At 41.5% G+C, this 15290-nt stretch overlaps 1 protein-coding gene across 1 annotated transcript in view; it reads right to left on the bottom strand.

The window, feature by feature from the left end:
- The window catches only part of LOC134539535 (uncharacterized), a 96375-nt gene extending 81148 nt beyond the window's left edge, over positions 1-15227 (bottom strand). The window contains exon 1 of the mRNA XM_063381637.1: positions 15144-15227. Coding sequence (XP_063237707.1) covers positions 15144-15161 — 18 coding nt within the window. The 5' untranslated portion in view covers positions 15162-15227. The remainder of the gene's footprint in view (positions 1-15143) is intronic.
- Between the last annotated feature and the right edge of the window lie 63 nt (positions 15228-15290).

A 15290-nucleotide genomic window follows, 5' to 3' on the forward strand; every position in this document is an offset into this window, starting at 1 on the left:
TGACCACAATAAATTAAATTTTTGCAAATGTCGTAATTACTAGAGACCCGAAAAATTCGCGGGTTCAATGACCTCCAGGATGGACTCCAATATCCTCTACACACTCGGGCAAATGCCAACTGTTCATTGGCTGCTGACTAGTGAGTCGTCTCGACTGGGTGGCCTGTGATTCGACACTTCTATGAGTGAGGGTCTCTAATTGGCCCTCAGTACTCTAGATTAACAGTGAACCAATGACAGAAGCAGCGCGAATTTTTCAGGTCTCTAGTAATTACCACTATCACCTTCCTCATCACCGGAGCAGGCTTCCGCCGCCATTATTATTTTGGAGGCAATGTTGCCAATTGTAGGCCGTGCCACGTCGTAGTCATAGTAATTACCGACGTTTCGCTCTGAATTGCAGCGAGCATCTTCAGGGGGTTGAGAGGTGGAAGGTGCTACACTGTTTCAAAAATTTACACCTTAAAATTTACGAGGAACGTTGGATACAGATTATCCAGGGTTAATCGTAAACATATAGTTATCCTCGTAAATTTACTGGTAGGTACTAAGTCTACTTACTTCAAACATGGATCCACAAGAATGACTTCGGTGTATAAGCTAAGCGCTCAACAACTTGTTTACGCTTCTGCAGAAACACTGTTGTTTTACCACGTGTGTGTTTACCCTGCTGATCCCGAAGAAACAGAACTCATAGCGTATAACATGAGACGTTACTGTGACTCAGGAATCGTAGTCCATTAGCCCTAGTTGCATCTTCTGACCGTGCTTCTTAATTTAAGGCGAGCTTCCACTTATATTAGAATTTTTTTTTGTAAATAATTTAATTTGGTTTAACTATATTATTGCTGTTCTACCTCTGCGACGAAACAAACACAACAGTTTTCTAAAACAGAAACAAGCGACGTTTCGGGAACTGCAATCTGCTCCCGTCCTCAGGCAGAGACGCACATGGTACGAAAACACAGGTGCAGACTCATGTGTAAGTGTACCACAGCTGGTCTTCTATAAAATCAAATAAAGTTCTCGGGCGTACCGAAGCCATGCAAGTTCTGTTCGTTAATCAGTTTCCATTACGTTGTGCAAGTTTTCTTGTTTTGTAAAAAAAAAAAAAAAAAAAAAAGTAATCAAATCTGTATCTCGATCGACTCGGTGTTAAGTGGAACGGTTGCGCGTCGTAACTCAACACTGTCTTAAAAAAAAAAAAATACAATCGCGATGTGAGCGGGGCTTGAACTAGCGATGCGTAAAACACTTGCGCAATGAGGCATCGACGAAATTCTGAATTTCTTTTCTATCTTTTTTTACCGCGCTTTTATTAGCTTGACATGTGTGTGTGAATGAATGAACTATGTAATCAAATCATTCCATTCAATTTTTTTTACCCGCTTTGTGACGTCCGAACGTGTTGAAATTTTGCATACATATAAAGAACCGCTGACAATATAATATTTTGATAACTTTAAGACCTCAGTGTTAAGGAGGAGTTGTCAGAAGGCAAAAAAAAAAACACTAATTTCGAGATATAGGTATAATAACCATGATTTTTGTGTATCCATAATATTGGGGCATGGTGGTAATTTTCCCCAGGGTTAACTGTGCCCCTAAAAAGAGGGGGGGGGGGGGGGAAGTTGAAGAGGGTTAAAAATCCAAAATTTCTAAAATTGAAAAAAAATTATTGTTTTTTCGATTTGGAGTGTTTTCGATCCAGTAATTCGGGTTATGGTGCAAATATGCCGGAGGAGGGATAAAGCCCCAATATCTTTAACACACCTGTAACCCGCCTTGGAGGCTGATTTTAGGAAAACTCTGTGCTCAGTTATTGTGTATGTAGACCAACATAAAGAACATCCCTGCAGAGTTTCAAGCCTGTAGATATATACTTGAAAGAACGGTCAAAAGATTTAATTTTACCTAGAACTCACAAATTTATACCAGTCTTCCCTAAAATTAGTTTTTTCGAAACCATAAACGTTTGTTAATTAAATTCATAATAATTTTTAACTGGCAAGCTTAAACCATTGTTGTCTTAAAATTAATTAATTAATTAATTAATGTTTGCAATACTATGGTACTGCTGTAGTGCTAATGTGCTGTGGTAAACAGTGAAGTTCAAAATGGGTAGTGACAACTGTATCAAACATGGCGACATTTTATTTTGATACTTAAAAATAATAAAATAAACGTATAGTTTAAAAATAAAAAAACCTGCCATTATCGTTGAATGAACTAAAAATTAAAAAAAAAATTAATTAAGTTTATTGTCCAACAGCCAAATAATGCACCACAACTCTGTATATAACTAAAAGCGTGAGGCGATTGATACAATTTGTCTTAAATTTTCTATTACTAATTTAAGGATAAAGTCATTACGAAAATGAAAGAAGAGAGCACCCAATTGTTCCTTATGCAAGGCGGGATGATAAGCGCGACGCTCGCTGGTGCTTCTATCGCGGTATCTCCTCAGGACTGGCGCGCATTCTTCTCGTCGTCACAGAATAACTGTGAAATTCGAGCGGTTACCGTAACATTATATGGCGGAGAAATTAAGATAAAACTATACTGCAAGCCATTAAGTGTTTTCAAGAATCTGTACCGGTTGTTTATATGCCTAAAAATTACTCTTGAAAACACGCGTTTCGGCCATTTTAACTCTTCTAAAAATACAGTTTAAAAACTCAAATCCGGGAACAAAAGTACTTATCGGCCCTCAGCGGTTTTCTTAAATTCTTGTCCTGTACAGACCCCACTCGGATGTCTCGAGCAGTTTTCAAACCGCGTAGTTTTCAAATCGCGTTGTTTTTTCCTGAAGCTCTTCGCACCGTTGTGTGCCCGGTTAGGCGGGGGCCTTAAATGGGAATCCTTTTCACAGACGAGAGAGCCACACCCGAAGTTCCCCGAAGTTTACATGATTTCACAGTATCTTTAATGTAGCTATCCTAACCAAATCAACCGTCCACAATGTTTTAAAGTATTTATAATGTAGCTAACCTAACCTAATTGACCATTAGTATTCTTTTTATCAACACCGCCATATTTATTTACAATGAACAAAAAAAAACGAAGATGCACAATCGGGCGTTTGGCTCTCTCGTCTGTGAAAATAAGGCTTCCCGCCTTAAATATTCACTCTATGAAGTAGAAAGATACAAATACGATAGACAAATGCGCCGATTGCGTTGTTGCTGTTCTTTCGCGTGGTCCGCAAATGGAGGCGATGGTACCGCCGCCGCACTTCGCTAATTTCTCCGCGTCGCACGGAGAAAGCCCCATCAGGAGAGTCGACGTGGGTTCGTATACGTACGTGCGGCGGGCCCCCCCGTCGTCCCTGCGATCCGTCAGCGATAAGTGCCGCGTGTCACCCGGCGAGGAAAGTTAGGGACCTCCAGTCGGGCGTGAAGTTGCCGGTCGCTCGGGCGTGAAGCATCAGCCCGCGCCGGCCGACACGAGAGCTCCGCGGAGTCGGGCCCCTTTTCCTGCAGCGGCACGGACACGGACACGGAATTCACGGGACACTTCACTAGCGGCAGGGAGACGGACACGGACCTCCCGGGACACTTCACTAGCGGCACGGACAAAGACACGGACACTTCACTGTCGCTTCCGCTGCTTCCACGACGCGCGGAAACGTATAGTGACAAATTTAATACCCAACGAGTTCGCGTATTTCGAATGTTAAGAAATGTTCATTTAATTACAAAATACATTATGCTTCGAGACCACAACACGATCAGAATTTACGTGTACATATAATTAAAAATAAAAAAACATTACAATATATAACACTAAATATTCTTGTGCTTCAAACCATTTTAAATGTATTTCGAAGGAAATAGACAAACATGTCTACCACCGCTGCCAAGTACTCTGCTTCTATTCGTCATACGTAGCAACGTGAACGGAAGAGCTGAGCATTGCCGAGCTAACATGCCACTGTAGAACGGGCCTAAGGCATGGACGTAGATCGTGTGGGGGGTGGGGGGAAGGCGGTCTCCCTCCCCCCCCCCAACCTCACGTAATTAAAAAGCCTTTCGCTGTGGTGTCATTAGTAACTATGAAACGGGAATGACAAAACTTTAATAACAACGCCCGAATTACACTGTAAAATAATTGTGTTATTTTTAACAAAAATGTATGATATCTCAGCAGTGTCTCCACAGACGTTAGCGTAATTTTACACCTACATGTGTTGGTGCATTTTCTTTTTACTCTTTTGTCCACTTACAAATACTATCAAAACTGTAATAAAGCACAACTGCTATGGTCTGGGGTCTGGTAAACATTCTAAAGCTGTTGGTGTATTTTTACTCTGTGATGTATAAAGATTGCCACTACTGTCAGTTAATTTTACTGCATCGCTGAGTAAATTTACAATAAATATGTACAGTTTATTTTTAATACTTCCAAAAAAATTAATTTTAGAACCTTTAAGGAACAATGTGGACTACTTTCGAACTATTTCTAATTTGATCTCCTCTTTAATCGGTAGTGTAAACACTTCTAACAATCTGAGACAGTTAGAGGAGTATCAAACTCACGACCTTTCAGCTGTTAATTTGCCGTCTTAACCCATTTGACCATAATGCCCACTATAAAATCCTTTAATGATGAGAATTCTACTTTTGTAAGATGATATAAATTAAACGTGGTTTTTAAAAACTTTTTTTTTCAGTTCCTTGATAGTTGTAATTTTACTATTATATATGCATAGAGTAATTTTACTATGGCGTACGTGTGTTCTGACAAAACGCCAGGATATGTATGTGCGAATTCAATTGTATAGCCGAATGTGTGATTTGACGAAGACAATTATTTTTTTAAATTTATTCAGAAACGTAATTGATTGTTTTATCAACAGTTCTTAGCTTCGTGTTGGTTTTGTGGGACAGCCTGTACACACACACACGCGCGCGCCTGCTTTGCAGAGCGTGGAAGCCACGTGTGTGCTTGGCACACTTTGCAGTCACCCGTTTTTATCTGCTATCATTGCAGGACTGCCACAAAGGTTAGGTTAGGTAAGGTTAGCACACAAATTCATTCAGTTTTTTTTTTTTTTTCATTTTGCTCCTGTGGCCCCTCCACGCAGCAACATAACATTTTTCGGCGTTACTGTATTTCGGCGTTGTGGTACACAGCAGTTTTCTAGCTGTCGGCGTTGCGGTCAATTTGGCATTCGGCGTTATGGTATTAGGCGTTATTGTACGTTCGGCGTTGTGGTATTTCGGCGTTGTGGTAACGACCCGCTCTCGCTTCACGCCTGGTTGTCTCCACGGTATTCCTTCGGCGAAGACACGCAGCTTTCCACTGCCCAAGTTTCCAAATATTGATGTGCAATGATCTCATCTCTCGGTATATGGCATTCCGGCGGCAGGGGTGACCTCGTGAGAATGGAACGGATTTCGACGGGAAGCCTAAGATGTACATCAAGTTCTGTCCCTGCCCTAACACGCCCGAATATTCACCTTCGGCCAACCTCGGCTTTATTTATATATATATATTTATATTTATCTGTTTATTTTAATGTAGCTATACTAACCTAACTAACCGTCCATAGTGTTTTAATGTAGCTAACCTAACCGACCACTTTTAATATTTGAATTCATTTTTCCTGCGCTAAAAATAAAAACAAATCCCCGAGGTTGGTCGAAGGTGAATATTCGGGCGTGTTCGGGCAGGGACAGAACTTGATGGACATCTTAGGCTTCTCGGACGGAAATGTGGACACAAAGATGGCGGACCCACGTGTAGCGACACAAAACACGTATACAGTCACTTAGGGTACACATACCAAACGTATTGGTGTGCCAAATGAAACTTTGTGAGAGTGAAATTTAATCTGGAATATGTCTGGTAAACTAAAATAGTCATGGTAAAAAAAATTAGCTCAAGTAAAAAAAAAACGCAAGAAAACTGACATTACGCTGATTATAATACAAATTCTCCTTGTAATACTTCAACGGACTTGGTAGCTCAATGGTAGAACGCGCTCTTGTTATTAGAAGTACTTATAACTTTATAGTGCACGGAAACTTTATAGTATTAACAGTTTAATGAATTTTAACAAGATGGACAATTTTTCAATGGAATTCATTTTCTAAAATCAGGTCCAAAGCCGGGGTTCATGATTTTTTCAAGTCTTTTTCGCTTTCTATCGGCACCGCATTAATCGTTCAAAATATCTATTTGTTTCGTGCTGCCATCTGCGGGTGATGGTGGCAAGCAACGTTCACGATCCAGGCAGCGAATTCTAGCGGCGGGCGCAGGAATTAAGTGTGTAATTCGCGTCTAGAAATGTTAGTATGTACTTGAAAAAACGAATGTTTTATTGATCAGTATGTTTATTAATCTCGGCATTGTTTTAAAGAAGTCTGCTGTAAATTTCGTGTCCGAGTTTCGTATTATAAGTTTATTTGCAGCATGAAAAAAATGAGAACACATGAATTAGCTCGTTACCGAGGTGATAGGAATGTGCTCCTATAAACATTATTGAACAAAAAAAACCTGTACAAAGAACCAAAAAATTCATTTACTTCAGACCAGACCTGATCTTTAAGTAGGTTCAATTTTTTTTTCTCGGATGAATTTACCATTGATTACATTTTCAGAGCTTCTGTACTGTGAAATTATTTTTTTAAATTGCGAAAACCCTAGAAATCATATTAAATCATAACTTAAATAATATTTTTTTCATTGCGTCAAAAATGCATTAAAATAGCCTTTTAATTGGTTATTATTTTTTGAAATTTTCGACTCCCCATCTAACTGGTAGGTATTACAGACAACGCAAGACCCTCTGGTTATCTACCTCCCTCCCCCCATCCCCCCCATAATTAGAAGTTGGGTCCGGTACAGGTAGAAACAGTTTGAAAAAAAAAATTACACATGCAAAGATGTGTTAAGTAAAGCTAAATGATAGATGTGTAAGTAGTAACCGTGTAGAGTTTGAAATATTACAATATAAACGGTGACACGTAAATTGCTGGCAGGCGCCAAAATAACAACTTGCTGTTTGGAGCGTCGCGTGGGTTTGATGCGCTCGTGTTTGCAACCACTGTCTGTAGTCATCGCGCCGATCCGATCATTACGCTCGTAACGGTTGAGTCGAGTTACGCCCCTGGTGTTGCGGACGAGACGAGATAAACACCAGGCAACAATTAAACCCCCCCACCGCCCATTTGAAAGGTCTTTTTTATTTTCTTTTTTTCAAAATTTCAGTTGGCGGTATTTGCAATAACACCTGTTCCCCCACGCCAATGTTGGTTGTATTTCGCTTCGGCTTTAACGACTAAATTGGGCTTATTATCGCGGAAGCTTTTATGCCTTTAGGCTAACAGTGATTGGATCGTGAAGGGGACCGGCCGTGGATGCCTATTAAGGGTAAAGAAGAGGGGAGGGAGGCAAGTAAATAATTATACTCCAGTCCTCTTTCCCACTTTGCAAACGTTTCGTTTGGGAATACGTGCCATTTATTAAACGCTTTAAATGGAAATCGTTTCAAAACAGCTCTTCCCTGTAAATATGCTTTTATTTCTATTCATTTTTATGTTTCTAGTCGATCAATTTTGTTTGTTGAGCCCCTTTCATTCCTCATTTTTTGAAACTAAATACGGGGATGTTTCAAAAATTCGTGAGAAATACGTGAAGGGATGACAGTGTGTTCGACCAGTGAAACACTTTCACGATGGTACAAAATGATGAGAAACAAAAAACCGATTAATTCAAGGAAGATGTTTTATTCGAAAAGCGCATCACAAGCACCACGTCACGACAACTGCTCTGGAAACTGCAGGCGTCAGTGTTGATAGGTAGGGGCATGCATATTTCGCGAAAAGATTCCGAGACTAGCTCAAAGTTAAAACACTGTGGCACTGTCTGTGTTCCGTGATTGGGTGAGTTTCTTTCATGTACACGTCGATTGTTACAACACCAATCACATCAAGTCAGTGCGAAATCAAACGCGTCCTGATTGGCTCGGTCAAACAAGGGCGACGACTTCTCGCGCAGACGGCCGCCAACCACAAGGAAGAAACCGCTGGTGCGGGTTTACCTTGTTGCAGTCTAGTAGACGTTCAGGTTTTTTTTTCGCGAAAAATACATGCCCCTATTGATAGGTCTTGTCGGGGAAGCTTGTCTCGGTCACAGTCTCCGAGATGCCCTCGCTTTGCTGTCCGCAAGCCCGTGCATGCGAGGCATGTCGGCCTTCTCTTGTCTCGCGTGCAAGTCCATCTCGTAGGAGGTCCTCAGCTGCCGTGAACTGCACGTCCATAGCCCTCCAGCTCCAAGTTCAGAGCATGCGTTGTGTAGCGACGTCGTGCGTGTGCAATTATATAGAGACCGGAAAAATTCGCGAGTTCATTTCGCGATAGGCTAAAAATACAAAATCGTTATACCTCAGTGCTGCCTCTGCTATTGGCTCACAACTCACCTGGATGACTCTGGACCAATGAGAAACACCCCGACCAAAGCTTTATCGAATCACAGGCTGCTTCGCTGGAACGTCTCACAAGACAGTCGCCAATGAGTGGGTGGCATCTGACCGAGTGTACGTAGAACTATGGAGTTCACCCTACAGGTCATTGAACCCGCGAATTTTTCCTGTCCCTAGTAATTAATTGCTTCCCATTACCCTAAAGCATGAATGTAACACCAGCTTTGAAACATTCTGCATGAACTACAGTTGTATGAACCTCCTCCTCTTCATCGTCATTATCGTCCTCGACTGCTTCGCCCCATGTGCTCCTCATAATCTTCATGCCTATTGTTCTGATCTTCCCAGCGTCTTTCTTGTCTACAGTCAATGTCTCTGCTGCATGAAACTTCGGCGATTATTATTAAACTAATATATGATGACAACATTTGCAACAACAATCCTGGAACTATGAATTATAACGCAGTGCACCAAAATAAAAGTAATGACTTAAAAAAAAATAACGATTTTTACGTTGGAGATAAAATCTACTTTCAAATTTAAATTTACAAAAAGCGAACGAAATTAAATTGATGCGTTTGTCAGAGATCTTATACGAAAGAGCTTTGTTGTAATAATTCACTTTTAAATCACTTGATATAACGGCTGGATGAAATTACACTGGTGAGTTCTTAAATACTAGCACACTTTTTTTTTTGCATTATTTATATTTTTTTTTTATTTCGAGACGAGCTGCGTGTTTTAAAGTTGCACATTCTGTATCGTGCTGCTCGCTCGCCCAGCGGTGGACGATAGTTTTCTTCCTCGACGATGATAACATCCGCAGTTGTCTGCGCTCCGGTGCGTGTTGTGTGTTGAAAGCTGTTTCCTGTGCACGCGATCTCACGGACACTCGTCTGCGAATCTTGAACATCTTATCTGCGGATCTTGAATCATCTGCAGGCGCGCTTCCCGAAGGATAAGTAAGCTCAGTTACTCCGCACTCCGGATCTGAACGAGAGATCGTAAGTCCCTAGCGCCATTACGTTAGTAGCACGGTTGTACTGGGGTTTTTACACTGTGCAGCTATCTTTAATAAGTGGATGGAAAGAATGATTTTGCTCTGTGATCGACGCATCGATTCGTGAAGGGTAAAATAGTATTACGCGCAGGAGAGGATAGCCCAATCAATTAATTTTTATTTTTTTTTATTGGCTAATTTTTTTTACACAGTTAGTTAAATCACAACATTTTTAGTGTGTGTTCACAAGTTAATCACACTTTTGTTAGTCCGCTGTTCGTTTGTTACCACGTGTTCGATTGTAACACACTGCTTCGCACTGCTTGCACGTCCACGCCGCGACACCGTCGCCGATCCAAGGGAGCCCTCTCGTCACCCGCTATCGCTCGCCAAATGTGGCTGCTCACATTCTTCACTTAACCACCGTAGTATTTGTCACCAGCCTCTGCCGCTTTCTCGTCGGCGTCGTCTCGCACGCCTGCGGAGTTACGCCCTGGAAAGTTCTCGTTAACCCTCTTTAAGAGTCGCGTCGTCAGAATCCCCGAAGCTGCGAGAACAATAGCGTCCTAGTTACGCCACTTCACGCTAACAGGCTCCGGTGGTCCCCCCCACAGAATACTCCTGACGAGACAGAGAGAGAGAGGCGCCCTTGACACTTGGGGAAGGCCGCTAATCAGATTTACGTGTCAGTAGGGAAGGGACAGGCGCTACCTACATTACGCCTCTCCTACAGGCTGCTAGCTAGCCTCGTCGCTAGCAGTCTTTTAATATATTATATATATATATATATATATATATATATGAGGCGCGTCCAGAAAATAAAGTACCTTGGTCATTAAAAAAAAAAGGGGGTTGTCTGTAAAGTCGGTTTACGGACGATAATTTTACGTGATAACGTCATAAGAAAACATTGATGAAAAATTGCATACTTTTTAATTTTCAAATATTATTTACAGTTTTTTTGCAAATTTAATTTAAATAATTTGTTTACATATAATCACGAACAATTAGTTTAAAAGCCCGCCTTAACCTGTTCGATATTATAGAAGATTTTCTCGCACGGTGGTTGGCCGGTTCTTGCACGCTCGGCTCAGGCGGAACGTGACAATGAATCATGCTTTTTTAGTGCGTGCAGCCGGCATTCATCGATTTATAAGGCGTTATCACGTCAAAAATAAACTCATGGAAAAAAAAAAAGATTTATCGAATGTTTTAAATTTACTATAATATCGACATCACATTTTCACGTAGTCGCCATTCTGTTCCAAGCACTTTTCGCAACGCTCTACCACGAAATTCCGCACACCAAATGCCGTTATGTCGAGAGCTAAGATGTTGACACACCAAAAACCTTTTGACTCTTGGAAGGGTTGTAGAAACAGAATAATTGAGTAAACTTTTTTTTCTCCCCCTCCTGTCGGTGCAGTAATAATTGTCGGTGGACCTGCCCGCAGTTACGTGATTAGGGCGAGGGAGTACGTAGCAGTGGGAGTCGGTGAAGGGCTAAGAGGGGGGGGGGGAAGGGGAGAGGCTTGTGCAACCAACCAGAGTCTGCGGGTAGAGGCGGGTATCTCTCGTCACGGTCTAGTTTGATAGTGTAGGGGGGGGGGGGAACTCGCTGTTCGGTCGCCACGCCGACTGCCCGCGGTAGTTCCCTAATCTACCCCCCTCCCCCCCCCCCTCCGTGCTAGCCCGCATAAAGAGAGAGAGAGAGAGAGAGAGAGAGAGAGAGAGAGGACATAAACCTCCTTCTCTCTCCCACCCACACACACACGACGCGAGCTCACAAACAGTGTAGGCTCCGCATTCAAATGCCATACAAACACACAATTCGTTTTGGCTGTACACTCGCCAACTACCATACAATAGTTTCCATCCATGGGCGTAGTAGATCCCGTAGGAGAGAGGGGAATTTGTGGAAGGAAGGAAGGGGGAAACTAGAAGCCTCTCACCGAAAGGCCAAATAATGACCGTGAAACGACGGGGTTTTGATGTCAAAACTAGGGAAGCCTTCTTTTCACAGACGAGAGAACCAAACGCCCGATCGTGCATCTTCCGGTTTTTTTTTTTTTTGGTTCATTGTAAATAAATATGGTGGTGTTGATAAAAGGATACTAATGGTCAATTAGGTTATGTTAGCTACATTATAAATACTTTAAAACATTGTGGGCTGTTTATTTGGTTAGGATAGCCACATTAAAGATACTGAAAAAAAAAAGCATCAATTCAATTCAATAGGATTTTATTGACAAACTTTTTACATTTTGCAGATCTTGTTTTTGCAACATGGCATTCCAGCACTCAGTGCTCTTTTACCTAATTTAGTTACTTCGGGTTTTGGCTCTCTCGTCTGTGAAAAGAAGGCTTCCCTCAAAACTATGTCTTGTGGAAAACTTCTTGTGAATTTTGAGGTTTCTGCTTATCGCATGCGTGTAGGCCGAAATATGTGCCAGTATGCAACATGCGAGCACCACATCCAGAGATGGCCTGTGTCGGTTAACCTCACGTGCATAACTCTCCCCCCCCTCCCCCCCCCCCCACCTTGCGACTCCTACTGATTTGCGCCCCTGGTTTTTTAAAATTGATATTCGGCTTCTGTCTCCAAGTTAATTTTTTTTTTCCTTCTAATTCTCGATATATCTACATAACGTTTTCAGTCCATTCGTTAACTGAATCGGACAGTTTATATGTTCTAATGATACGTGGATCGATTTAACTTTGAGGATGTGGGTCATGGTGTAGCCTACATTATTCCGGTCGACGCAATTCTTTAGGATTACGAAAAAAAGTTAGTATTTTTGTAAAGTTAGTGGCTCTATGCTCTAATATAAAATTAGTATTAGTGTGTAGAATAATTAAAGCTTAAGATTATTACTACATAAAATACACAAAAAAAATTGTTTAGTTAAATTTAAAAAAAAGGAAATTCAATTTTGTATCTTGGGAAATGAAAGAGTGTTACCGAAAGGCTTAAAAGGGAATGTCTCCCATTTCAGGTCGTTATGTTTACGTTTTACGTTACTGCCAAACTGTTAGACTCTTTGAGTAATTTAACGAATGGTCTCTCATTTTATTTTCACTTAAATTTTTCCTGAAATTTTGTCACGAAATAAATACTTATATTGTTTGTCTCAACTTCACATGACAGATATATTCCGGCTAATAAATATCATCTAATATCGCTATATGTCACACAAGGCAAAAATAAAAATATTAATCATACGAAGTTGAAATAACAACACAGCATATGATTACGGAGCCTTAAATTTTCTAATTAGCTGCCGAGTTTTTTTTTTTTTTACTTACTTTGTACAGTTAAAGAAAATGTAATGGATTACAGAACTGAATTTTTTTATTTTAAAAAAGCAATGCCACTGTCGCATTTTTTCTGTGTGTGAATATATAATGGTCCACTTTTTGGGCAAAATTACTTGAAACCATAATCTTGACCACCGTTTGACGTTATTTATAGTGGCATACAGCACTAAGATCTACGATACATAAAAAATTAACATATATTGGGTAGAAAATAATTAGAAAATATTTTAGGTACTATTAAAACAATTTTTAACGTCTCTCATGAAAAATGTGGTTTATTTGACAGTGTCTTATGTCTCTGATATATATTTATGTATGTGGGTGTGTGTTTAACACAAATATAAAATGACCTTGATTAATTAAAAACATGATTGAAAGTGAAAACTCGAAATGATCTTCTAGTGAGTACCCTGACATAAAATTTTGGGGAGGAGGATTTTATCTATGATTATTTGCCTGATGTTATTACAAATAGCTAACAATTATCTGGCTCAGAAATTAACGAGGCATTTGGCCTCAGAGCGTAGCCACTCTAACGGCCACCGTTGGTCTCTTAGTCGATGGTTCGACTTGGTCGAAGTTAACGACTCGGCGTTGGTGAATTCGAGTCGTGTCAGTGGTGCGGTATCGAAACATCGACACGTATAGCAGGAGCTTGTAAACTTCGTCTTATTACTTGGCGGTGGACTAGAAATAATACCGACGTACTTGCATTTGAATGACCACGGGTGAATTTTAGAAACCGGAAAAATTCGCGAATTTTTCCGCGATAGGCTAAAATACAAATAGTTATACCTCAGTGCTGCCTCTGCTATTGGCTCACAACTCACCTGGATGACTCTGGGCCAATGAGAAACACCCGACCAACGCTTTATCGAATCACAGGCGGCTACGTTGGGGCGTCTCACAAAACAGCAGCCAATGGGTGGGTGACATTTGACCGAGAGTACGTATAACTTATAACTATGGAGTTCATCCTACAGGTCATTGAACCCGCGAATTTTTCCGGTTCCTAGTGAATCTACTTACCATGAAGCACAAGGAAAGAATATTGAAATTAAGAAAATTGATGTAATTGTATGACAAATGAAAAGGAGACGGTGTTAGTTCTGTATGGGACCTCGGAAAGTTTACGAGTTACTTCTCAGGGAATACTTCTAAACGTTAGTTAATTATTTTTATAGCTTCACCTTCACAACCATAACATGTAACCGAACAAAATTTGCAACACCTTTGGCAACATTTCTTAAATCCACGCCAAAATCTACCTTGCCAATAATAAAATTCAAAACGTTGATAATTACTTTTAAAAATTCTAAATATACTTCTGTGCTCAGAAGGTAAACATATATATATATATATATATATATTTTAATTCTTGCTGGGTTAATTTTTATACAATAGGTTTTGGAGGAAAAAGTCGTGGGGGAAAAAATGGGGGGGGGGGGGGGGGTAAATGTAGTTTAATCCCCAAAAGAACACAGATCAATGCATGCGGTAAATTGCCTACGATGCCGCCCCCCCCCCCCCCCCCCCGCAACCACTGCAACCAATACGAAGGCACGCCAGCTTCCTGTACGAGAAGTTCCGAGTTCGAATACCGTGTGAGAATCTGCTGTAAATTTGTCACGTGCACACTTAATTCTGTTAAAATAAATAAGCAAAGAAAAATCAATGAATGTAACTTTAAAAAAAAAGTAGGTAACATCACCCGTCCTTCGCCAGCGCGATTCGGGTTAGATTTCCGGAAAGTATCAACCCTTTGCCCCCCCCCCCCCCTTTTTTTTGGCAAGTGAAAAAAAAAAACGTGGCGAGTGGTTGGCGAGACGTGAGAGCTCGGATGAAAGCGCGCCGAAATCGCGAAAAGGAGATTTTATCGGTTTCCGAAGCCCGTTCGTCGTAGACTATCTCCATAGTATAATAATGTTCGCAGGATTTCACGGCCATTGTCTGAAGTACCTAGCTTGGCTTCTGGGGGTCGTAGCCGCGTACTCGGGCGAATAAATTCACCGACACGTTTCGGTCGACATTGCAGCAGTCGCCATCATCAAGGAGCAGTTACCTTTCTGCTACTGCCCGTATAGGTAACTTCTCCCTGATGATGGCGACTGCAATGTCGACCGGAACGTCGGTGAATTATTATTCGCCCAAGGACGCGGCTACGACCCCAGAAGCCAAGCTACTTCAATCTCCATAGTACCTACTTTCCCTCCCCCCCCCCCCCCCAAAAAAAAAAATCCAGTGGGAGAGGGGGGGATGTTAAGATTTTAATGATGAGAGGGTTTTTATCAAAACTGTTCTCAGTCGATGCAGTCGGCTGTGAACCTCGCGGGAAGAGGAAAACACATGCGGCGTTCCAACCTCGGCGTATCTCGTCGGGGTTTTTTTTTTTTTTACCTTCGTCAGGGGTCCCATGTCGGCCGCTGCTAGTCTCTCGTGCTGCGGCTGCCTCGCTCTCTGCGGCGGACTGGGTCCCGTCGACTGCCCGCCACGCCACGCCGGGGCCTAGCTTTCGCCCGTCTCGAACCACCGGGCGACCACCCC

The sequence above is a fragment of the Bacillus rossius genome, chromosome 15 (assembly GCF_032445375.1).
Source record: "Bacillus rossius redtenbacheri isolate Brsri chromosome 15, Brsri_v3, whole genome shotgun sequence".
In the NCBI taxonomy this organism is placed as follows: Eukaryota; Metazoa; Arthropoda; class Insecta; order Phasmatodea; family Bacillidae; genus Bacillus; species Bacillus rossius.